General features: G+C 39.2%; 3 protein-coding genes across 11 annotated transcripts in view; 1 reads left to right on the top strand and 2 right to left on the bottom strand.

The window, feature by feature from the left end:
* Positions 1-208: 208 nt before the first annotated feature.
* On the bottom strand, positions 209-5018 carry LOC127361694 (extracellular calcium-sensing receptor-like). The gene is made up of 9 exons (XM_051396509.1): positions 4759-5018; positions 4371-4665; positions 4022-4108; positions 3541-3810; positions 2948-3151; positions 2584-2859; positions 2050-2277; positions 1679-1802; positions 209-1274 (listed from the first exon to the last, which is right to left on the bottom strand). Exons 1-9 carry the CDS (start codon positions 5004-5006, stop codon positions 361-363), a joined length of 2646 nt encoding a protein of 881 aa, XP_051252469.1. The 5' UTR covers positions 5007-5018; the 3' UTR covers positions 209-360.
* Positions 5019-8081: 3063 nt separating this feature from the next.
* On the bottom strand, positions 8082-13034 carry LOC127361697 (extracellular calcium-sensing receptor-like). Its single transcript, XM_051396513.1, has 9 exons — positions 12761-13034; positions 12282-12576; positions 12065-12151; positions 11588-11857; positions 11085-11288; positions 10710-10985; positions 9706-9930; positions 9488-9611; positions 8082-9213 (listed from the first exon to the last, which is right to left on the bottom strand). The coding sequence occupies exons 1-9, from the start codon at positions 12994-12996 to the stop codon at positions 8300-8302; spliced, it is 2631 nt and encodes an 876-aa protein (XP_051252473.1). The 5' UTR covers positions 12997-13034; the 3' UTR covers positions 8082-8299.
* Positions 13035-15425: 2391 nt separating this feature from the next.
* The window catches only part of LOC127361890 (extracellular calcium-sensing receptor-like), a 21573-nt gene continuing 11161 nt past the window's right edge, over positions 15426-25837 (top strand). For 2 of the 9 annotated variants that reach the window (XM_051396968.1, XM_051396967.1), the window contains exons 1-8: positions 15426-15626; positions 16149-16443; positions 16564-16853; positions 17732-18027; positions 18732-18937; positions 19067-19288; positions 20236-20346; positions 20428-20525. In XM_051396968.1, the coding sequence (XP_051252928.1) occupies positions 15520-15626; positions 16149-16443; positions 16564-16853; positions 17732-18027; positions 18732-18937; positions 19067-19288; positions 20236-20346; positions 20428-20505 (1605 nt within the window). In that variant the 5' untranslated portion in view covers positions 15426-15519 and the 3' untranslated portion in view covers positions 20506-20525. Of the gene's footprint in view, positions 15627-16148; positions 16444-16563; positions 16854-17731; positions 18028-18731; positions 18938-19066; positions 19289-20222; positions 20347-20427; positions 20830-21890; positions 22203-22562; positions 22858-22954; positions 23245-23582; positions 23879-24294; positions 24501-24623; positions 24846-25687; positions 25812-25837 lie in introns of those variants that run through there. The other 7 variants (XM_051396963.1, XM_051396965.1, XM_051396964.1 and 4 more) reach the window with 7 other exon arrangements.

Raw genomic sequence — 25837 nt, 5'->3', positions numbered from 1 at the left:
TATGTTGTTTGGGGGCTCTTGCCCAAATAACTTCAGTCATTCTTCCTGGGAGGACAATCTCACTTTATAAGTTGACAATATGTTGGTTGTGTGATTTTTCTGCTATTTCCAAGTGGCCATACAAATCAATTAAATCAGCTTTAATAATCAAGTGAATGTATTGTATCATTGACTCTTTGAAATAATTCAGTCACTTCAACAGTAAAAATAGAATACAATAACATTTATTCATATCTTATAGTTTAATTTTCAAATTTACAAAGGTTACTTATTGTGTGCCATATCACGAGCAGATGACTGTTGAATACATTTCAAATACAGGCTGATTGAAAATGATTCATATTTATTTAGAGTTACTTTTTATGACTTGGGGTTGCCTCGACCCATTATTGCTTTCTTTGTGTTCCTCTCTGGTCTCAGCAGGATTATGTAACATTTGGGTCCAAACAGTGCCACCAAGAGGCCAAAACTGGAGGCCAGGATGGCAAATACCTCCACTGCATCTGCATATTTTCCTGGGGAGTTGACGTAAGCAGGGACAAAGGCCACCCACACAGCACAAAAGATGAGCATACTGAAAGTGATGTATTTGGCCTCATTGAAGTTGTCTGGAAGATTCCTAGCCAGGAATGCTAACAGGAAGCTAAGGACAGCTAGTAAGCCAATGTAACTCAGTAAAACTGCAAAACCAATTGTGGACCCAACTACACACTCATAAACTATCTTGTCATTGTAATATTGAGTGTTTTTATACGGAGCTGGTGAGGAAGAGACGAGCCAAGCCGTGCAAATTGCTGCTTGGATCGATGTAAGAGCCAGAACTGTCCCTCTCTGCTGCATAGCACCAAACCACTTCAGATTGGCTCCACCTCCTGGCTTGGAGGCCTTGAAGACAGCCAGAACCACCATGGTTTTCACAAGAATACATGAGACACAAAGCACAAAGCTGATCCCGAATGCTGCATGTCTCAGCTGGCATGCCCATAGCCTGGGACGGCCGATAAACAGCAGTGAACACAGGAAGCACAGTTTGAGTGACACCAAGAGCAGAAAACTTAGTTCTGAGTTGTTGGCCCGTACCATGGGTGTACTGCGATGATGGATAAAGATGCCCAGGACTACAGCACAGATACATGTGCCCAGTAATGAGGCAGCTGTCAAGCAGATGCCCAGAGGCTCATGGTAGGAGAGGAACTCTGTTGTCTTAGGAACACAGTTGTCACGCTGTTCATTGGACCAGAAGTCCTCTGGACAACTGGTGCACTCCATTGAGTCTAAAAAATAGGAAAGATTCTCTTAATTCCTGCAATTTATGATATTTCACTTTTTAAACCATTGTTACCTTCTGTTTAACTGGCATGGCCAGTTTTCCATTTTGTGTAGCTCTTGTCACTACTAACTTTCTTCAGTTGGCCAGGGGAGAGTGTAGACAGGCATAACACACAGAGAGGTACATACCATTGTTGCATATCCCCTCTAGACAGCCACCCTAACCAACCATATTATTTGCTTGCTCAATACAAAGACATTGTCCCTTCCACCTGTAAACACTGACAGTATTGTTGCATGAGCCATGTCAGGAATTGTACTTGTCTTCATTACCTGGGCATCAGGATGACTGCTAAATACAAGTTAATTTTTCATTATAACATATAGTTGATATCATAATAATACCAACCTGTTTTATTGCTGAACTTTCCCTCAGAACAAGGGACACAGTCGAAACAGCACACAGGCTGTCCCTTTTTTCTGGCCATGCGGGTACCTGGAAGACAGCTCTCACTGCACACTGACCGGGGTGGCTATAGGGATTGTAAAAGTTATATCATGGTTACTCTGCACCATTTGATATTTTTCACAGCTGCCATTTTGACAATAGTAGGGTAAACACAGGTGTTACTAATAATACTAGTTAAGGTTTTGTTCCATTCAGGTCAAACAGAGTCAGGGTGCTGCTATTGTTTTCATTTAAAAGTGGCTGCTGTGAAAATGTCTATTGTGTGACATACAATACTGAGGCCAAAACAACAATAAAAAATAAGTAATAACCTGTTTGGAGTCAAAGTTCCAGAAGATTTTGTCCTCCTTAAGTGTGAGTTCTTCACCTTTGAAGGCCGATCTCTTCACCTCACCCACATTCTGAACTTTAGTTCTTCCATCAGGGAGCCACAGCCAGTTCATGATATCATATATTGGTAAGGCATCACCATTTTCATCAAATGACACTTCATCACCAAATGGTGTCGTGAAGTTGACCTTTTCCAAGTAATGCATAAGCTACAAAGGGGTATAATGCATATATATTGTAAGATATTGTGACAGAGGGACTCACAAAAATGGACTTTTCTTGATTGGGTATATGCTTTTAGATGTTCTGAGGAAAAAATTACTTGGATTTAATCAATCAAATACAGTTTTTTTTTGTTTTATGAAGACAATCAGGGGATACAAAGTGGCTACTAATGCCATAGGCACTTTGATAATAATGTTTCCTTTTCCCATAATCTATTTCAGTAAACACCTATAGATGTAGCAGCTCTTTTTAAAAAATATAAACAGGTGCAGTGTAAATTGATATCACACCTGCCATGGCTCCATTCTGTGCAAATTTCCACAGCTGTGCCCGCTGAAAGGCCCTCTCCCTGGCTCACACTGCAGCATATCATCAAGGGCGTACGCCAGAGCATACACAGCCTTGTAAATATTGTACTCAGGCCTGAGGTTTGAGACATCCAAAAACTCAGTCTCGACGTTCTCTAAGTCTTCATCTCCAGTGCACAGTGCTCCCGCAGCTTCCACTGAACCTGATGGAGGTGGAGCAAATCTACACTGAAATGTGTATTCCCAAAACTGCCTCACCTGAAATGTATTCAAAACAAAGTATAAACAAAAATATCAATATTATATTTTTGTAATGTCATATCTTATTGTGAGTTTACAGTCTCACCATGCTATTTCCATCATTATCGTCATGTAGGTCAGGACGTATTCTCAACAGGAAATCCCTAAGCCCTGGTATTTCTCCTCGACGGATGGCGACGCCCAGTGTGCCACCCAGATATGGCATAAGGTGAGGTGTCTGGAGAACAACAGCGGCTGTCCAGGCTTCACTGGCCATCCACTGCAGGCCTGTCACATTCTGCTTTACCACCTATTTATAGCAAAAAAATATGAAACAAAAGTTATAAACCTCATGCTAGTGTTATTTCGTTAAGAGACGGCTGACAGCACTCAAATATTTGGTCAGTTATAGTAATAGATGTAATATTGTTAGAAAATACTGAATTGTTATGTTTTTTTATTATGCAGCTCTTGAGACCATAATATAATAAATGTAAAATAACAATAAACATTTGGGAAGAATTGCTGTGTGCTAAAATTAAGTCAATAAGCATTATATTTTCTTCATGCACAGTGAAGTTCCCTTTACTTTATAAACCAGTCAATATAATGTAATATGTAATGTAGATAGATAGATAGATAGATAGATAGATAGATAGATAGATAGATAGATAGATAGATAGATAGATAGATAGATACCTCTTCCATTAGTTGAATCATGTGGATCTGATGTGCAAACACTATGACCACACGAGCTGTGGATTTCTTTATCACCTCCACAATCCTCTTTAGTTCAGCTGGGTTGTCACCCCAGGGCAAAATCTCTGAGTAGGCCAGACAACCTCCGCCAGACTGAGCCAAATCAGATTGGAAGGATCGGGCAACATTGAGTCCATAGTCATCATCACTGACCAGCAGACCGGCCCAGGTCCAGCCAAAGCGTTTTAGAATCTGAATCATGGCACGCACCTAATTGAGTATGGAGTGGAGAGTATAGGTTGGAATAATTTGTCAGTGTCAGTGGTTACGCTCTTTCTTCTAAAACTGTTTAGTTTAATAAACTATGCAAAAGCAAATAAAGTACTATTCTTTACAAGACAAAATATTTATTTGATTGAGAGCCATTTTTTGAAGCTCACTACACTATTTTGAATTTGTTATTTCTAGAACAGACTTTCACCTGGAAAGCATCACTTGGGATTGTTCTAAAGAAGGATGGAAACCTCTGGCGATCACTCAGGCAAGAGCATGTGGCAAAATAACTCACCTATAAAGAAACATACAGTGTACATACAAGTTGTGCTTCTTGTGCAAGTCATTAACATTTTCAAATGATTTCACCTATTTAACAACTCATCATTTTAAAATCTAAAGTAAAATTATCTCTGCTTGCCAAATAAAGGCTTTTTGGAGAAGCTGAAGTTAGGCTTAGCTTTATTGTATATGTCATATACTATCATTTTAAAATTTAAAATTGATTCAAATACAACTCTTTAAAAGCAAGTTAAGACTGAAGGAAAGGAACTTACAATAGGCAATTTGAATAAACCTATAACATCAGAGGTGGCGATAGAAAATGTCGAGAATGAATCACCCACAATCCCCAGGACTGGAGGGGTTCCCAAACAGTTCTCCTGAAGCAGAAACTGCTCTTCTCGACCGCTGGACAATGACAATGCCGCACTGAATCCAATTACAAGTGTGGCACAGTTGTCATAAAGACTGTATCCTAGAGTCACGTTAGGTAGTAGATTGGAGTTTTTGTTGATCTCATCAATAGCAAAAGCCATGGTCATGGCATGCCTGAACCCTGGAGGGTCAAAGCTAACACACAAAATATAATTGTTATCATGAGTAAAATACTATTTAAAGATTTGCACAGATTTATGTTGTCTGCTGCATGAGTTTGAGACTTACCCTTGGCAGCTGAGCTGATTTGGCTCTGAGGTGAATGTCAGTTCAGGGAAGATAGAGGTGTAGTGGACTTCAAACAGCCCACCCAGAATCACATCACCTGGCTTGTGCATCCCATTCAGATAAAACTGTTTTCTTAATTTGCAAGATGAGAAAAGAGAAGAAGATTCTGATGAGAAAAAGGAGGAAGGTAATACAATCAAGATTAGGCAGACATACAAGAACGGAAACGTGTCAAACAATGCCCCCATGACGGCCCTCCTCTCTACGCCCATTTCTAATCTTCATGCACAGTCACTTTATTTTATATGCAGGTTAATGTAATTTCCTTCGTGGTTTTCGTCATATTTTCACATCACCTATCAAGGCACATTCAGTCGTTTGGGGGCAGGGCATTCGCATATCAAATTAGCTTTCAGACCCACAATATCAGAATAACAATTAATGCGCTGAACTTTCTGTTCATCAGTTTAATGTTATAGGTCTCAATTATTCCCTTTACTTTCTGTCTTTAAAACACAAAGAATGATATTGAATTTAATGATAAATTATGTTTTGACAATGAAAACACACAGTGGAGATGAAAGATATATATAAAAAAAAAAGCAACACAGCAAAGACAATTATGTTAACACTATGAGTACATTTTGTCAAGCAATTCCTGAAATTCTGACAATATTAATTTTAGGCATACTTGATATGCGTTCAGTGCTAGGGGAGTTATGTCCTAATTACTATAATAAATCTGATAAACTGAATCTTAAAGTCTAAATAGAAAAGTTACAGATGCTGTAATATGAATTACAGTTCCTCTGCCAGTTAACAGTACAGTACTCCTGTATATTCAATTAAAGAGATAAGTAAAAGTGAAATGAATCAACAGTGATTTATAGGTGAACAACACAATGAAAAAACTGCTATCAGTCTAGTAAATGATACAATACATACAGGGTAGTTGTGTATCAATCTCTGTTGACCCTGCATTAAAACATCATCATCAGTAATCTTATTATAAGTTACTAACCAATTACCCTTAAAGATAGGGTCAGTCATTTTGGAGAAAGATAGATGATTGTTGAGTCTCATTTCAAGGTTGTCAAATACAAACACTTTGAGTTATTTATTAATGAGAAACAAACAAAGTGGCTTGGAGAGAGCCACACAATGCAACAGGTTTCATTTGGGCTCCCAGGTTGTCAAAGAGACTAAATAATTGCTATTTGACGTCCTGGGAATGAAATTCAACAATGAACTGTCTTTCTCCAGAATGACTGACCTTTAAATGCTAATGCTCAGTTTCTATCTCATCGTATAAACTTTAAACAGGTGAAACTGCAGGTTCTGGAGTTGCACTCAAAGCAGACCCTTTTAGCCTCTCATCAAGTCCACTCTATGTTGCTGTCCTGGTGTATATGAAGGGATAAACCCTTTTGCCATAGAGTTGTCTTCAAGGACTACTCTGACTTGGAACAAAGAGCATCTGGGGCTCCATTAATGCCACAGTAGTGGACTTCTAAGGATAACCTAATTGCTGATTCACCCTCAGCTGGGCCTGCCTTTGCTGGGAGAATGAAGCATTTCATTACCTCAATGTATCAAACAGGTCATGGGGTGAGAAGTCTTTTGCTGCTGCTTTTGCCACCCCCACTACTGCATCAAATCCTTGTCTCATCAACTGCAGAGGAGGTGGAAGGGGTGGACGACTTAGAAACCATGGTTAATCGCAGCGTCAGTTCAGCAGGCAGCCTTCAGAAAGATCCATGGCCTGAACCTTCCAGGGGCAACTTGCTACTCCCACCAGGAGTAGCCAAGTCCCTTTCAATGCTGCGTAATGTCCCACCTTGTTCATCAAAGTTTTCCCCATTTCATTTACTACTGTCAGCACTCTTCAGGTTCAGTTCAGGGGGAGAAGGGAATGTGTCAAACAGTGGTCAACAGAAGTTAAGTTTGAGCCAGGTTTTTCATCAAAGCTTCCAGTGTTGCTTTTTAGGGCATAGCCTTTTAATATCAGATGCTGGCATGAAAATGAGAGCCTGGCTGTCCTTATCACGTCTGGATGTTCAACGTAAACTCTGCTTATTGATGAGGCTTTCCAGCCCAGAAATAGAGAACAGTGAAAAAAAACTGTGTCCTTGAGACAGTGTTTCACTGTTTCGGGGGTACTCTATTTTTTGGGGTGGGAGGGTACTGTACACGTGCACACGCATGAATGCGTCCTTATGGAACCCTAATTGTACTGTAAGGAATTGTTATGTCAATGTGAATGTTTCTCTCATTCACCAGATAACAAATTACTTCCTTAGAATAATGAAAATACATCGGTTGTCCATTTCACATGGTGACTAAATGAGCAATCCTTTATTGATTGTCAAGCAGATCTTTTTTTACCTTCTTTATATCAGTGATTAGATGTGTATAGACACACAGTCTAGGAAATGCATTCATATTTTTGTTTTGGCCTTTAATGGATTTGGAGTGTGCTGTCAAAATCTCATATACCGCCACTGCATTAAAAGTGGAATTTTTAATCATTTTCTCAGGAGTGTGCCATAGAAAATGAGATAGTTTGGGTTCCAAACACTAAAGATGAAACAGCAGGTGAGTAGATATTGATGCAAAGCCAGTGCCATGTGGAATAATTCTAATTTCATGTCAATAAATGGTGATGCAACTATCATCAGAAAAAACTAGTGCTGTCAAACGATTAAAATATTGAATCGCGATTAATTGCATTAATGTCATAGTTAACTCGCAATTAATCTCACATTTTTATCTATTCTAATTGTCCCTTGATTTCTTTTTGTCCCATTATTTTTTCTCATTTTAATGCTCTTATCAACATGGAAAAGTGGATCGGCTTGATGAGGGGCGGAGAATTCGCATCAGCTGTGTGCTTGGCCATCAAGTGGTATTTCAGACTGGACGTGCTGCGATGATAGCTCAGTTCACAACGACAAAACACACAGATCACTTTGGTCTTGTCAATGGAACCATTTGGCAACTTTTTAAAAGTAAACTTTCCATTCAGAATATTATTGGCATCCATTTTACCATCTACTCAAAACGTTACGTCTACTATTCTTAAACAAGTCTGTGCGGCGTGCCTGTTGTTTTGTTTCCAGTCTAGCTAGATACGATATGGTGTTGTAGTTTTTCTAACGTTACTAGTTGTTGCAACAGCATGTGAAAAAAACTACAAAGTGTGCTAGGCCAAAACGAACGTTAATCTCGCGATAAAAAAATTTACGCCATTAAAATGGGTTTGCGTTATAAATAAGTAAATAAGAAATAATCTGTCAAAAAAGCAATAATGATGAAAGACTCAGTTCTTGATTCATAACTTTATTCATTTTCGTTTCATTCTGCTCGTATATTGTGACAAAGACATAAAGTTACAAAGAACGAAAAACTAGGAGCAGATCACTCTTGAAGGATTGTAAAATACAGGCAGCATCTTTCTTTTCTTTTTCTTTATTCTTGGATCTCCATTAGCGGCCACCAAGGAAGCAGCTACTCTTCCTGGGGACTGCACATGGGTTCTGTTTCATGTCTTGGGGGTGTCTCGACCCATGATTGCTTTCTTTGTGTTCCTTTCTGGTCTAAGTAGGATTATGTAACATTTGGGTCCAAACAGTGCCACCAGGAGGCCAAAACTGGAGGCCAGGATGGCAAATACCTCCACTGCATCTGCATATTTGCCTGGAGAATTGACATAAGCAGGGACAAAGGCCACCCACACAGCACAGAAGATCAGCATGCTGAAAGTGATAAACTTGGCCTCATTGAAGTTGTCTGGAAGATTCCTAGCCAGAAATGCTAACAGGAAGCTAAGGGTAGCCAGTAAGCCAATGTAACTCAGTAAAACTGCAAAACCAATTGTGGACCCAACTACACACTCATAAACGATCTTGTCATTGTAGTATTTCATGTTTTTATGAGGAGTTGGTGAGGCAGATACAAGCCAGGCAGTGCATACCGATGCCTGAATAGAAGTAAGAACAATAACTGTCCCTCTCTGCTGCATAGCACCAAACCATTTCAGACTGGTTCCACCCCCTGGCTTGGATGCCTTGAACACAGCCAGAACCACCATGGTTTTTACCAAGATGCATGAGACACAAAGCACAAAGCTGATCCCAAAGGCTGCATGTCTCAGCTGGCATGTCCACAGACTGGGGAGGCCGATAAACAGCAGTGAACACAGGAAACATAACTTTAGTGACACCAAGAGCAGGAAACTCAGTTCTGAATTGTTGGCGCGTACCATGGGTGTGCTACGATGATAGATAAAGATCCCCAGGACAACTGCGCAGATAAATGTGCCCAGTAATGAGGCAGCTGTCAAGCAGATACCCAGAGGCTCATGGTAGGAGAGGAACTCTGTTTTCTTAGGAACACAATGGTCACGCTGGGTGTTGGACCAGAAGTCATCTGGACAACTGATGCACTCCATGGAGTCTGACAAAAACAGGAAAGATATTTGATGAGTGTCTATATTATATCCTCAACCGGTGTCATTGCTGAAATCTCCCTCAGAAGAAAGAGACAAATTTGTTACAAAGGATAGGTATTTTCCAGCATTTTTTGATAATTTGGAGTGGCTAGTTTCTCATGCACTGCATTGCTTGCTCATATATTAGCTTGGGGAGGGCGAGACACCCTTGTCAGCTCTAATACACATGAAATCCTCCACTACTAAGGAATGAACTACATTACTTTAGAATTGACAGACCTGTTTCATTGCTGATCTTTCCCTCAGAACAAGGTATGCAGTCAAAGCAGCACACAGGTTGTCCCTTCTTTCTGGCCATGCGAGTACCAGGAGGGCAGCTCTCACTGCAAATTGAGCGGGGTGGCTATAGGGAAGAGTTATCATTGTTCTACACCATTTCATGCTGTTATTTGAAAAAAAATTGAGAAGAATTCAGGAAATCAATAAGAAGAAGTAACCTGTTTGGGTTTAAAGTTCCAGAAGATTTTGTCTTCATCAAGTCTGAGTTCTTCACCCTTGGCTGACTCTTTAACCTCACCCACATTTTGAATCTTTGTTGTTCCATCAGGGAGCCACAGCCAGTTCATGACATCATAAACTGGTAAGGCATCGCCATTTACGTCAAATGACACTTGATCCCCAAAAGTTGTGGTGAAGTTTACTTCATCCAAATAGTACACCAGCTTCACATGGGTGAAATGAATTAAACAAAATATTAAGGATGTAACAGTCTCAATCCAAATATGTACCTGGTCCGATACAGCTATCAATTATTCTGTGCTCTTTTGTTAAAAAAGTATTCTTAGCTTTGCTGGAATTGTCATGTTTAAAATGTAACTTAACAACAGACCCAAAAACTTTGTTTTGCTGACTTCTCTAGTTGTGTTGTGTTTCACCTCTTATTGGTGTGCAAAAATCAAAACACTGGAGGTATGCATAGACTAGATTTCCAGGAGGTGTTCAGTTACTCCCTGAATATAGAAAACTGAATATATATACAGAAATTTAAAATATAATCATATTTGTGAGTCACCTTTAATTTTAATCTGTTTTGTCCAATTTGTTGATTATCATTTATTTATTACATTGTAGAATAATTACTTTATTACTTATCTAGTATCTCTATAAATGTACATAAATAACTGCATGTGTTGTTTTCTATTTTATTTTATTCTATTCTACCTTAAAATATTTGTATTATGTTGTATGTGTGTAGCATGAAGGGGCTACAATTTACATTATATTGTGTTGTAAAATGACAAATAAATGAACTTTATTCTTCGATTATCTCTGTCACAAAACATAATGGGAATCTGTTTTGAATAAATATTTGTCATTGATGTCATAGTTAGATAATGTGTTTGATTTAAAAGATAATGATATTCCTACTGATAAACTGCATTCAATTTGTACCTCAGCCGTATTTGGAAACATAAACAGGTGGTGTAAATTGATATCACACCTGCCATGGCTCCAGTCTTTGCAAAGTGGCACAGCTGTGTCCGCTGAAAGGCCCTCTCCCTGGCTCACAGTGCAGCATGTCATCGAGGGCATATGCCAGAGCATACACAGCCTTGTACACGTTGTACTCTGGCCTTAGGTTTGAAACATCAAACAACTCACTCTCCACACTATGTAGATCCTCCTGTCCAGTGCATAGTGCGCCCCCAGCTTCCACCCAACCTGCTGGAGGTGGTGGAAATTTGCACTTAAATATGTATTCCCAAAACTGATTTACCTGAAATATGATAAACATTCACTGTTAACTGAAATATTTAATATATGACAACATATTATTACTTCAATCTCAGGTTAGATTGTAAGGTTAAACTCTCACTATACTATTTCCATAGTTGTTGTGGTAATGGCTAGGGTGTATACTGAAGAGGAAGTCCTCGAACCCTGCCATTTCTCCTCGACGGATGGCAATGCCCAGTGTGCCACCCAGATATGGCATGAAATCTGGTGTCTGAAGTACATCGACTGATGTCCAAGCTTCACTGGCCATCCACTGCAGGCCTGTCACGTTCTGCCTTACCACCTGTGAATTACATTTTAAAACAACAAATATTTTTTCCAGACAAAAATATAGTCTGCTTTGTGGTATTCATCTACACCACAAAGCTGACATACAGAGTTATTCACATTATTTTTCTTTACTTTTCCTCCTGCAGCATGGAGGGAAAAAAGAATAATTCATTCATCATCAATTATTCATTGATTTTGTGAATTTGGATAAATGTAATAAAAACTGGTAATAATTGAGAGAATAACATCTTTTGTTAAATTGAAAACACATAAAACCTAGATTCATAAATTACATTGTATTTTGAACCCAACCTCCTCCATTAGTTGATAAATGTGGATTTCATGTGCAAACACCATGACCACACGAGCTGTTGACTTCTTCATCACATCCACAATCCTCCTTAGTTCAGCTGGATCACTGCCCCAAGGCAAAACCTCTGAGTAAGCCAGACAACCTCCGCCGAACTGAGCCATGTCGGATTGGAAGGATCGAGCAACATGTAGCCCATAGTCATCGTCACTGATCAGCAGGCCTACCCAGGTCCAGCCGAAGTGTTTTAGAATCTGAATCATAGCACGTACCTAAATAGATAGAGAATATTGTTTGACTTAGTGTACGATTCACATTAGAATCGGAAGTAATTCAGTGTCATCTCAATCTGTATTTTTTCATGCACAAAGCACATATTTCACCCGGCCCTAAAACACTGTATATTTCATTGGGGAGACTTATTTTCAAGTATGCTATACTGTCATATATTACAGTTCTTATTGTCCTAATAGTTTCACCTGAAAAGCATCACTTGGGATTGTTCTGAAGAACGATGGAAACCTTTGCCGATCACTCAGGCAGGAACATGTGGCAAAATGACTCACCTGAAAAGAGACTATTTACAGTAATAGACCCCTTTGAATTGTTTGACCCATTTCAACAATTTATCAATATTTAATATGGGGAAAATTTTTTAAACAGCTTATTCAAAGCACAGAAGAAATGTGAGCTCACCATGGGCAATCTGAACAGACCTAGCACATTGGAGGTGGCAATAGAAAATGTTGAGTAGGAATCACCCACAATCCCCATGACTGGAGGGGCTCCTAAACAGTCCTCCTGAAGCACAAACTGCTCCTTTTGACCACTGGCCAGCACCAAGGCAGCACGAAATCCAATAACAAGTGCACCGCAGTTATCATAAAGATTGTATCCCAGAGTCACATTAGGTAGCAGATAAGAGTTTCTGTTGATCTCATCAATAGCAAAAACCATCGCCATGGCATGCCTGAACCCTTGAGTATCAAAGCTAAAACAAAATGTGACTATTATTTAAAGACAGTGTCAGAACGCAATCAACAACCATATTATTCACAGTACCACATTAGTGAAACATTCTGTAATAATGTGTCCTACTTTTAATGGCTGCATTTTAAACTTGTAGAAAAATCCCATATATTGTGAATTTTTGCTGTTTTCTGTGTGAAGCTTACCCTTGGCAGGTAGGTTGACGTGGCTCTGAAGTGAATGTCCACTCAGGGAAGACCGAGGTGTAATGAACCTCAATCAGCCCACCCAAAATCACATCCCCAGCCTTGTGCAACCCATTGAGATGAAACTGTCTCCGTAATTTACAAGATGTGGAAGACATACAATAGAAAAAAGAGGAAGAGAACAAAAGCAAGGACAGGTAGACACCAAAGAAGTATATATCAAAAAATTTCCCCATGACTGCCCTCCTCCCGTCACCTCAGTTTCTAATCTTGATGCATGGTTACTTCATTTTATATGTATGACTGCGTCATCTTCTTCATGTCCTTTTCGTCATTGTTTAATTTTTCACACCACCTATCAGGGCACGGTCAGTAGTATGGGCCTTGACATATAGACTGTATTGAGATTACACAATTACATAATTAGACATAAATAGTTAATTTGTATACAACATGAACAAATATTTATTATGCCAAATTACATAGAATTACTTTAATGTTCGTTTTTTGGAGTGAAAAAAAACTCAATTATAGTGAGAGAATAAAAAACATGCAACAAAAGAGCATTTCTGTGAAAACAAAAACAGGGATACACTGTGGTTTTGATAATAAATAATTGAGTATTACATATTTTTAAAAGAATGGTTTAAACAGTTATGTTGAGCCCACCTTAAAGACAGAGATGACCTGTACAATGTTTCATTGAGGAGACCAAAGTGTGTACTTGTACAAAGCATCAGTGTAGAAAGGTAAATCTAAAGCATTCTGATGGTTTAAAAGTTATGAAAGCTGCCGCATCAAATTATAAGGAAAATAAAATATCCTCCAGTGAAACGTGGTGTTACAGCTCCAATGACCTGATGGCCTCCTTGTTGCAACATCTTCAAAATTAGTGCTTTTTCTAGTTTTTCAGAATGAGCAGTGATACAAAATAAAATATTCTTGTCACTGAGGCCCTGCAGTGTGTTTCTGTGTCTGTGCCCACTGAGCCTGTTCAGTATCTGGGCTGTTTCCTGTAGCTGCACTGTGTTGTCATCGTTCAAGAGTTCTCATTCCAGGAAGGACAAAGGGAAGCTCTTCTGTCTTGACAAATTCTAACAGTAAGGAAGTCAGTAAATTGGTCGGGGCCATCCATCGGGGTCTTATACAAGTTACAGGGCCACCACACTTGGTATCTGGGCAAATTCAGGTCCTTTTTGAGGTCTATTCCCAGCAGTCAAGCAATGGTTACATGGTTATGTGGTGGTTTCATGTACATCAACCTGCCAAGCCATCTTAACAGACTTACAGCTGCTTCTGCTCCTGATATTGCATATAAAGGCTCCTCTGCAGAGAAAGGCCAATCTTCGTCTGTGTGTAATACTAGAGTTACATGTACAATGTGTTCCTTTAATTGTCCATTCTTCTTTTCCATTGTATGTATCTGTAACTTGGATTTTTGTTATTTGTGATGCATTTGATACTGTTATGATTCAAATTACCATATTCTATGATGATATTAGGACACTGTTATGAGGGGGCTGTAGCTCACCTGATAGAGCTGGCATCCCATGTAACAAGGTTGAGTCCTTGTCATGGGTTCAAGTCCAACCTTTGAAGTTGTCTAGTCCTTTAAAGGCAAACGGCTCAGTACAGTTATGCAGTGTACTATTACTCACATCTATTTAATCTACAGAACTATATAATCTCTGAGCTTCCATTCCCTGACATATATATGATATCCACTAGGTGGTAGTAACAGAGTTTACAGTCTGGGTGGCACCATGGTTAGATAAAAAATAAGCACACATTAGCATTGAAGGCAGGATACTTTACTGGATCTTAGAGTGGCAGTGGCAAACATACATACATACATTGTGACAAGAACTTAAGCATATATGCAAAATACCACGCAATGAATTATTTTAAATACATTTTACCTACATCAAACCAAAGAACAATATAATAAACGGCCTCACCAACTTTTGAAATAACAAGAAAATAAAAAGTGGATCAATTCCTCAAATAAAATGATAAAATGTCCTAAATGTCTATCATCTTAGCTTATATATAAGGTCAGTTTTACTATCATGATTTTAAACTGTCATGGCTTAGTTTAATGTCAGTCAGACTCAGCAACAGTACTTTTTCAAATTGAAATATATTGTCAGGCTAAACATTCAATGCTTAATAGCTCAGAGAAATTAATGTAATCTGTCAGACCACACTTTTATTGAAAGTGTGTACCATTCTCTCTCTGTTAAACTGGCAAGGAACTGACAGTTTTATTAAAGCATAACAATCAAATTCACTAAATATTATTTAGTATATCACTGTGGAACAATAATTCTTATTATGTTTTTATTTATTTAAAACGTGATTAAACAATTCAGACAACCAATTAAAGGTGTGAATTAAAGAATTAAAATTAATTATGTAATATGAGCTTCATCATAGACTACCAGAAGGGCATTCTCTTTCTGGTGTATAGTAAAGTGACGTACAATAGAAGGAGGGAAGCTTTTGACAGAAAATCTATATAAACCAGTTAAAACACCTATACAGACACTTGAGGGATGGAGATCTCAGCTCTCTTTATTGGCCTGATCTTGTCTCTGGGTTTCTGTGATCTGAACTTAGCTCTTGTCTTGAATGATATTGATAATGGTCTGAAACAAAGGGCTGGGCTTACTGAGGATAGGACTGTTGCTGGGGTCAGCACTGAGGCCTCATCAGTGACATGTAAGCTCCAGGGTAGCACTCGTCTACCTGCATTCTCAATGGATGGTGACTACGTTATTGGGGGTGTTTTCTCCATACATTACTACATGCACACAGTGAAGCATAACTACACCACAATGCCTGAGCCACTGAGGTGCACAGGAAGGTTAGTAAGAGGGAGAAGTGGTGGATATATTGATGTTTGACTGTGTGGGGATAGAAATGTTTTGATTTTGACTGATGAGCTTACAATCGGGTTGCAAAGCATTTGTATAGCATATAAAACTTGAATTTGTGCCAAATAAAGTATTTGGTCATATAAATTGCAGGCATTAGTTCACAAAAAATAGTAGAGTATGACTAAAGAAAACATTTGAATTTTTGTGTTTTTGAACTGAAAACATTGGTGTGTTGAAAATATTCATAAATATTTAACATAATAAAAACAACTTAAAACTGACTAAATCTGTGCATTACAATTCCTCTGAATTTTAGATTGATATCCAATGCTGTGTTTTGAATGTTGGTGGTCATGTAACTCTGTGATAAGTATTTGGTTTACAGATACATGACAGCAATCAGTTATTTATTGCCCATGAATTGCAGTTCTCCTTTATTGTGTGTTTTCTGTAAAAATTTGAATTGTCCTCATGTAAATTTGAACAGTGACATCAGTGTCTGTGTGCAGCATTGACGCCCGTGAACTGCGCTTCTCACGCGCAATGGTGTTCGCCATCGAGGAGATTAACAACAGTACACAGCTGCTGCCGGGCATCAAACTCGGTTATCAGATCCACGACTCGTGCGCCTCAGTGCCTGTGGCCGTGCATCTGGCATTTCAACTTGCAAATGGCCTGGACCCGGTGTTTTACACTGGTGACAACTGCTCCCAATCTGGTTTGGTGATGGCTATCGTTGGTGAGTCTGGGTCCACGCCATCCATCAGCATGTCGCGCATCCTCGGATCCTTTAACATTCCTCAAGTAAGTAAGTGAGTAAGTAAGTTTTGACTTTCTGATAAACTATATGTTTTAATATGGGCCAGTGATGATCTTTTTGTCTCTTTGGCATTCTCGTTAAATAATTGCACTGTTTTCCTTTAGGTGAGCCACTTTGCCACTTGTGCATGTCTGTCTGATAAGCAGCAGTACCCGAGTTTCTTCAGAACAATCCCTAGTGACCAGTTCCAGGCTGATGCACTGGCCAAGCTGGTAAAACACTTTGGCTGGACTTGGATAGGTGCTGTCCGGTCAGATTCAGACTATGGCAATAATGGCATGGCGTCTTTCCTGGACGCTGCACAGAAGGAGGGGATCTGTGTGGAATACTCTGTATCTTTCTATCGGACCCACCCACGTAGCAGGATCCAGAGAGTGGCTGATGTTATCCGCAGGTCTTTCCATAATTGATTATACTTTTATTGCTGACACTGCACAAAAAAAATCACGAACAATATTTTGTCAAATATAAGATGGAAGATTGATTTTGTTTTTCATGATAATTCTCTCATATTTATTACTGATATTGTGATAGTCAGTAAGACCAATTATGTATATTTAACCCTTGTGTAATGTTCATATTGTTGTTACTCAGCCAGTGTTTGTGGACCCGTTGCATTTTGTGGCTTTTAATGCCTCACAATCAAACACTTTTATGTTAAAATACTGAACAGATGTTTACCTTATCCCAATTACAAGCAGTATAAACAATATATATGGTTAATATTTGCCCTTTACCTTTGTTAGGTCACATTGCAACATTGTTTGTCAACACTGTCTGCTCTCATTTTCTCGCACATTTGACCCTCTGATGTTCTGTGTACCTACACTCTGTCCTCCTCCTGTCTAGGCCTGCTGTGTGTGTGTGTGTGTGTGTGTGTGTGTGTGTGTGTGTGTTGTGTGGGTGTGGGTGTGTGGGTGGGTGTGTGGGTGTGTGGGTGTGTGGGTGGGTGTGTGGGTGGGTGCGTGTGGTACACAGAACATCAATTTCCACACTTCTATTAGCCCCGGGTCCAGTGGACCCGGACATCTTATATGTAATAGAAATGTGTAGGGGGGGTGTATGGTGTGTGGTCATTAAATATGTATTCTGATATATGTTCTTCACAGAAAATGAGCCAAAGTCAGTGAGTCTCAGTTTGAAAAATTAATTAATTGTATCATTTTTCTTTTAATAAAAAATGAAAACGGGTCCCACAGACCCGAACACCACACAAGGGTTAAAACAGCAAAATATATACAGATATTCTAATGCAGTTTAATTTCTCTCCAGGTCAACAGCTATGGTTATCGTGGCATTTGTAGCAAATGGAGACATGAGGATTCTGTTGGAGGAGCTGTCCCACGAGCCTTTTCCACCTCGCCAGTGGATAGGCAGTGAATCCTGGGTAACTGACCAAGACATGCTGAGGTTCAGCTTCTGTGATGGAGCCATCGGATTTGCCATTCAGCAATCTGTCATCCCAGGTCTGAGAGAATTCTTGTTTGATCTCTCTCCCACTAAAGTGGCTGCCTCTCCACTGCTTACTGAGTTCTGGGAGGATGAATTCAACTGCAGGCTGGGAAAAAGTGAGAAAGCTATGCTGATTTTTAACATATTTGACATTCACAGTCAGGTCCTTACAGTTGTGTTGTTGATTGCCTGTCTGAGGGGTAAAGAGTCAGCAGCTGCTTCAAACCCCAGATTTATATTGAGAAAGAAACTATTGATGTTGAGCAATAATGTTGAATAATCTCACTTGATGGTTTCAGGTCAAGTTTGAAGATTTTCTATGAACTTGGCTGCAGGGGTTTCACAATACCTACACTGACGTCCTGAACAAACTCACAGAGACAATCTCCAGGCCATGAAGCTAAATTAATATAACTACAGTCAGTTACAGTATTTGCAGGTGTAATTGTTTTACTGACTGTGATTTCAGATCATTTTTTATTTATAAACACACTAAGACAGGTCAAGTCTGGTCATGATTAATGGAAAAATTGTGGACATCATTCAACAGGAATTGGAATACATGAAGGCCTGACACAAATTGAAACAAGAGCTCTTTCAAATGAAACAGTGCTTTGAAGTGTAATGAACAGTTTTATAAATAAATTAGAACAATTTGTGTCTGTGCAGGGCATGTTTGGTCGGTGAAATAACTAATAAACAATCAGGGAGCAAAAAAGACTAATAAATGTATAAAAAAGAATAATAATGTAATATCATTGCCAAGACAAAAAACAAAACAAAACAAAAAACACCTTCCTCTGTCTCTGTGTGTTTTTAGGTGCATCCATAGACAAGAATGTGTGTGATGGAACGGAAGAAATACAGACGCTCCAGAGCCCGTACACTGACACATCTCAACTCCGGGTCACTAACATGGTTTACAAGGCTGTTTATGCAATAGCACATGCCATTCATAATGCAGTGTGTCAGGATGCAAATTCTACAACTCAGTGTGACAAAATCACCAGGATAGAGTCAAAACAGGTCAGTCAATATGAAGAAACCCAATGCCCATTTTTTCCCTACAATGTACCTTTTCTGAAATTAGAGATTCATTTGATTTGGCATTTTTCTTTCTCTCCCTCACTGTCATACTTTACTTCATCCTTGCAGGTCCAAACTCAGCTGAAGAAAGTACATTTTTCCCAAAATGGTTATGATGTGTCATTTGATGCAAACGGGGATCCCGTGGCCAAATACGAGCTGGTTAACTGGCAAAAAAGTGAGAGTGGCAGCATTGAGTTGGTGACAGTAGGGCACTATGATGCATCACTGCCGGTGGGCCAGGAGTTCCGTATCAACAAGAACCTCACGTGGGTGGAGGGTGGCACACAAGTAAGGGAACCAAAAGCAATAATTTAACATGTGTCCTGAGATAACTTCTGTTATGAATTGGCGCTATACAAATAAAATTGAATTGAATTGAATTGAACATATTCAAATTTATAGAAAAAAATCTCTTCAAACCTGAATGTATGACAGGTGTGTTGAAAGAAGGTGCAACTTGAAAACAATGAGGAACTCCAGCACACTCTCTGGCTGACTTGAGATGAAGGTTGCACAGACCCTAACATTGTGTATAATTAAATATTGTTTTCAGCAGTAAGCAAGATAGTGTGCAGTCTGTACAGTCTGCTTGTTTTAAAAATATTCAAATTTCAAATATGGTGATCTTAAAGGGGTACAATATGTGTTTTTGGTCCCTGTTCCCTCTGTCCATATTGGCTGTGAAGAGATCCATTGCTAATATAATTCCACTGTAAAGGATGTAGGACAAAATTCAAAGCCTCATTCTGTGCAAAAGTGCATCCAATATTCAGATGATATGAGACTTCAGCAGTCTAAGATAGAAAAATCATGTGGGTATCTTCCAAAGTTACAGAATTTTTAGTGTGAAGCAGTGTTCTCTTTTTGAGCTACAGCAGAGGCATAATTTGGACTAAAACAGCTAAGTTTGGAAGATAGCCACTTCATTTGTCTGACTCTGACTGCTGGTGCCTCATTTTAACATCAGCCAAATTTGAAAAGGCCTTTTTACACATTATCATTACTGTGGATTTTGTCCTCCAGCAGTTACATTGAAATGGCTATAGCAAGGGATATATTCACAGGCCAGAAGAGGAGTGGTTACAATGACCAATGCAAGTTTAAATACACATATTGGCATGTGAGTATTGTTTTAAGACAGTCGTGAAAAAATATTTACTTTTATGCTAAGATCTGCATAGCAGTCCTGTATATGTGTGAGTTCTTTGCATTTATGTGCCAGGTGCCTGTGTCAGTGTGTAGTGACAGCTGTTCTCCAGGAACTCGTAAAGTATTGCAGAAAGGAAAACCCATCTGCTGTTATGACTGTATACCATGTCCTGAGGGAGAGATTAGCAATGCTACAGGTAATCTTTTTTTTTCTAATGCATGTCTATAACATCATATATATAACTGCTAAAACCCTTTGTTGTTTTTATTTATTTTAGATTCTCCTGATTGTTTCCCTTGCCCCAAGGAGTTCTGGCCTAACGCAGAGAGAGACACTTGTTTCCCCAAGCCTGTAGAGTTTCTTTCCTTTGACGAGGTCCTAGGAATCATCCTGGCTGCATTCTCAGTTGGTGGTGCCTGTCTTGCCATCATAACAGCGGCTGTGTTCTTTCGTCACAGAACATCCCCGATTGTCAGGGCCAACAACTCTGAACTGAGCTTCCTGCTGCTCTTCTCCCTGACTCTGTGTTTCTTATGTTCATTAACTTTCATTGGAGCACCCTCTGAGTGGTCCTGCATGCTGCGCCACACAGCGTTTGGGATCACCTTTGTCCTCTGCATCTCTTGTGTTCTGGGAAAAACTATAGTAGTGTTAATGGCCTTCAAAGCCACACTCCCAGGTAGTAATGCAATGAAATGGTTTGGTCCTCCACAGCAAAGAATGACTGTAGTGTCTTTCACATTCATTCAAGTTTTAATATGTACCATTTGGTTGGTTGTCAGTCCCCCTTTTCCAATAAAAAACCTAACCATATACAAGGAGAGAATCATCCTGGAGTGTGCATTAGGTTCAGCTATTGGGTTCTGGGCTGTACTCGGGTACATAGGCCTTCTGGCTGTGTTTTGCTTTGTGTTAGCTGTCCTAGCCCGGAAACTACCTGATAATTTTAATGAAGCCAAGCTTATCACATTCAGCATGCTGATATTCTGTGCAGTCTGGATCACCTTTATCCCAGCGTATGTCAGCTCTCCTGGGAAATTTACAGTGGCTGTAGAGATATTTGCCATTTTGGCCTCTAGTTTTGGACTAATATTGTGTATATTTGCTCCAAAGTGTTTCATCATATTGTTTAAGCCAGAGAAAAACACAAAGAAACATTTAATGAACAAAAATCCATCCTGAGACGTCTGAGGTTTAGAAATAGTCTATATATTACATAACAGATAGAGTTGCGGTGCACCTGCATCACATGCTTTTTTACACTATATATTTTCAAAATTTCAATGTAATTTTTTAAAATGTAATTTGAATATGTTATGCTATTATTTCACAAATATTTTTTTTGCCGTGTACTAAATAAAGTAAAAGTTCTATGATAAAGTTCTGTCTCTACTTTTTGATTTCAAATATTTTATAGCAGAAGAATAAATCTTGTGATTTGCTTAACTGTAGCTAAAACAATCAAGAAAGGTGTAAGAGTAGAACAAAATTGGGAAAAATATCTGATGTTTATAGTGAAAGCTTCGCAGGTGGAAAGAGACAGAGACACTTATTGGAGATTATATTGTACATGCTGCTCATGGAAAAGACTTGGACAAATATTCATCAAAGACCATTGGGTAAGGGCATCCTCTCCAACATGTACAGTAAGCTGACGTACAGTAGAAGGAGGGAAGATTATGTCTAACAATCTATATAAACCAGTGAAAACACAGAATGCCCACATACAGACACTTGAGGGATGGAGATCTCAGCTCTCTTCATTGGCCTGATTCTGTCTCTGGGTTTGTGTGAGCTAAACTCAGCTCTTGCTGTGAATACTTCTGAGGATGGTTTAAAACAAGGGGCTGGGCTTACTGAGGATAGGACTGTTGCTGGGGTCAGCACTGAGGCCTCATCTGTGAAATGTAAGCTCCAGGGTACATCTCGTCAACCTGCATTCTCAATGGATGGTGACTACGTTATTGGGGGTGTTTTCTCCATACATTACTACATGCACACAGTGAAGCATAACTACACCACCATGCCTGAGCCAATGAGGTGCACAGGGAGGTTAGTAAGAGGGAGAAGTGGTGGATATATTGATGTTACACTGTGAGGATAAAAATGTTTTGATTTGTAGGATGTGCTTATAATTGTGTTGCAAAGCTTTTGTGGAGTATTGAAAGCTTAAAAAATATTGTTTTTGACAGGATAAAAACAAAGCTAGATTTTGAATAATGCTACTGTCTGTAAAATCCTGTGTTTTCAATTTTGGTGGTCAGATAAATCTGTGGTGTTTATTTGATTCAAGTTATTTTCCATAACTATGGATTGCAGTTCTCCTTAATTGTTCATTTTCTTTTTAAATTGTAAATTTTCCTTATCATAATGTAAATTTAAACAGTGACATACACATACATCTGTGTGCAGAATTCAATCCCGTGAATTGCGCTTCTCACGTGCAATGGTTTTTGCCATTGAGGAGATCAACAACAGCACACAGCTGCTGCCGGGCATCAAACTCGGCTATCAGATCCACGACTCGTGCGCCGCAGTGCCTATTGCAGTGCATGTGGCATTCCAGCTTGCAAATGGCCTGGACCCGGTGTTTTACACTGCTGACAACTGCTCTCAATCTGGTATGGTGATGGCTATAGTCGGTGAGTCCGGGTCCACGCCATCCATCAGCATGTCACGCATCATTGGGTCCTTCAACATTCCTCAAGTAAATATTTTAAAATTATGGCAAACTTTGTTTTATTTAGGCCTGTATTCTTTCTTTGCTTGTCCCATTAAAGAAGTACACTGTTGTTTTCCTTTAGGTGAGCCACTTTGCCACTTGTGCATGCCTGTCCAATAAGCAGCAGTTTCCAACTTTCTTCAGAACAATCCCTAGTGACCAGGTCCAGGCTGATGCCCTGGCCAAGCTGGTAAAACACTTTGGCTGGACTTGGATAGGTGCTGTCCGGTCAGATTCGGACTATGGCAATAATGGCATGGCGTCTTTCCTGGATGCAGCACAGAAGGAGGGGATCTGTGTGGAATACTCTGTATCTTTCCATCGAACCCACCCACGTAGCAGGATCCAGAGAGTGGCTGATGTTATCCGCAGGTCTCTACATCACTGATAGTGCTTTTGTTCCCTGTGTTAACACTGAACCCCTGCACACCAAACCATAACTAGTGTTTTTTCAAGCATAAGATGTCAGATTATTTTATTGTTTTAGTAGCAAATTGACAGTTTTTATCTTTTTTATCATGTTTATTTTCCTTATATTTATGAGAGATATGGTTATTAAATTAGAGGTAGTGGCAGTAATATTGTATGTACAACATAGCAATAAATACAGTATTTGTCATGTTTCTTTGTGTTTACTATCAAAAAGCTTTTTAAAAACGTAAATTGTATGTTAACATTGCTATAATATATGCACTATATTGTCTCTCCAGGTCGACAGCTTTGGTTATTGTGGCATTTCTAGCCTCTGGTGAATTGAGGATCCTGCTGGAGGAGCTGTCCCGTGAGCCGTCTCCACCTCGCCAGTGGATAGGCAGCGAGGACTGGGTAACCAACCCAGACATGCTAAGGTTCAGCTTCTGTACTGGAGCCATCGGATTTGGCATTCAGCGATCTGTCATCCCAGGTCTGAGAGAATTCCTGCTGGATCTCCCTCCCTCTAAAGTGGTTGCCTCTCCAGTGCTTACTGAGTTCTGGGAGGATGAATTCAACTGCAGGCTGGGAAAAAGTAAGACAGTTTAGTTTTATTTTAGTGGCAATGATTTCAGATCAGTTATCTAATCTAAAAGCATTAAAATAGGCCAATTCAGTTGATGATATGGAAAAGTTGTGGACCCTTTTGCCTTTTATAAATGGAACTAATTCTGTGATGACTAACGTGTGTTGGTAAAAGTAAGGGTAAAAACTAAAAATAGGGACCTACATAAACTAAAACAGCAACTATTTAATAGAATACATGAATATATGAAAATAGTACTTTGACATATAATGTAAAATAAGCGTTCTATTAGTAAATTAGAACCATATGAGTGTATCAGTTTGTTACATGTGGCGGGTTAAAAAAAGGAATAATAAACATGAAAAAGAATAATAATGCAAAATCACTGTCAAGACTAAAAAACACTTCCCTCTGTCTGTTTTTAGGTGCCTCCATAGACGAAAGTGTGTGTGATGGAACTGAAGACATACGGACGCTCCAGAGCCCGTACACTGACACATCTCAGCTAAGAATCACTAACATGGTTTACAAGGCTGTTTATGCAATAGCACATGCCATCCATAATGCAGTGTGTCAGGACACAAATTCTACAACTCAGTGTGACAAAATCACCAGGATAGATTCCAAACACGTCAGTCAAAATAAATAAATGAACACCCCTATGCCTTTTTTTCACTATTATGTACCTTTTATGAAATTAAGTATACATTTTATTTAATCACCCTCACTGTCATACCTTACGTCATCCTCACAGGTTCTCACTCAGCTGAAGAAAGTAAATTTTTCCCAAAATGGTTATGATGTGTCATTTGATGCCAATGGGGATCCTGTGGCCACATACGAGCTGGTGAACTGGCAAAAAAGTGAGAGTGGCAGCATTGAGATGGTGACAGTAGGGCACTATGATGCATCACTGCCGGTGGGCCAGGAGTTCCGTATCAACAAGAACCTCACGTGGGTTGAGGGTGGAAAACAAGTAAGGAGCCTAAAAGCAATGATTTAACAATGTAGAATTGGTTGATCTCAAAGGGTACGACATGTGTTTATGGTCTCTGTTTCTCCTGGCCATACTGGCTGTACAAAGATCCATTGCTAATACAATCACAATGTAACAGATGTGTGACAAAATGCACAGTCCTGCTCAGTTGCATAACAGCCATCCAAAATTCAGTTAATATGAGACTAAAGCAGTCAAAATGTGAGTTGGAACGAGCACATCATTTAGTTATAGATTGCTATTGATTATAATGAAAACCATAACGGAGATGGGTTTTTCTTTTCAAGGGCATAGGTTTATATCAAACAATGTTGTTCATTTAATGTGAGTTCTTCTTTGAACACAGGTGTGTTTTCAAGGTGGCAGTTTAAATCACGTGCAAAGGCCCTTTCTTCAGCCAACACGCTGTTGGAGGGCTCACTACCCCTGCAATATCCTGACATAAAGACAATAAAACTACCCTGACCCATAAAGGCCGTTCTAGAGTGAAATAAAGCATCACACTGCCCCATGCTATTTAGCCAGAATTTACAAAGCAAACACACTATCAAAACTTGTTTATTACATATGAAAACAAAATACATGACCACAAATATGACAATACATTGGTGGACGTCATCATTACATTGAAATGGATTTAGAAAAGGATACTTCACAGCAAGTATGACCAAGAGGAATTGTTATAATGACCAATAACACTTTCGATACATTTATGGACATGTTTATGTTGTTTAAAGAAGGACTTGTGAAATCATGCTTTATTCATAAGATCTGCAAAGCCAACCTTAATATGTGTGAGTTTGTTTGTACCTATGTGCCAGGTGCCTGTGTCAGTGTGCAGTGACAGCTGTCGTCCAGGAACTCGTAAAGTGCTGCAGAAAGGAAAACCCATCTGCTGTTATGACTGTATACTGTGTCCTGAGGGAGAGATTAGCAATGCTACAGGTACATTTTATTTTGTAACTTGTCTA

The sequence above is a fragment of the Dicentrarchus labrax genome, unplaced genomic scaffold, assembly GCF_905237075.1.
Source record: "Dicentrarchus labrax unplaced genomic scaffold, dlabrax2021, whole genome shotgun sequence".
Taxonomy (NCBI): domain Eukaryota; kingdom Metazoa; phylum Chordata; class Actinopteri; family Moronidae; genus Dicentrarchus; species Dicentrarchus labrax.
The sequence above is the reverse complement of the archived record's forward strand: the minus strand, read 5'-3'. Positions and strand labels throughout refer to the sequence as shown.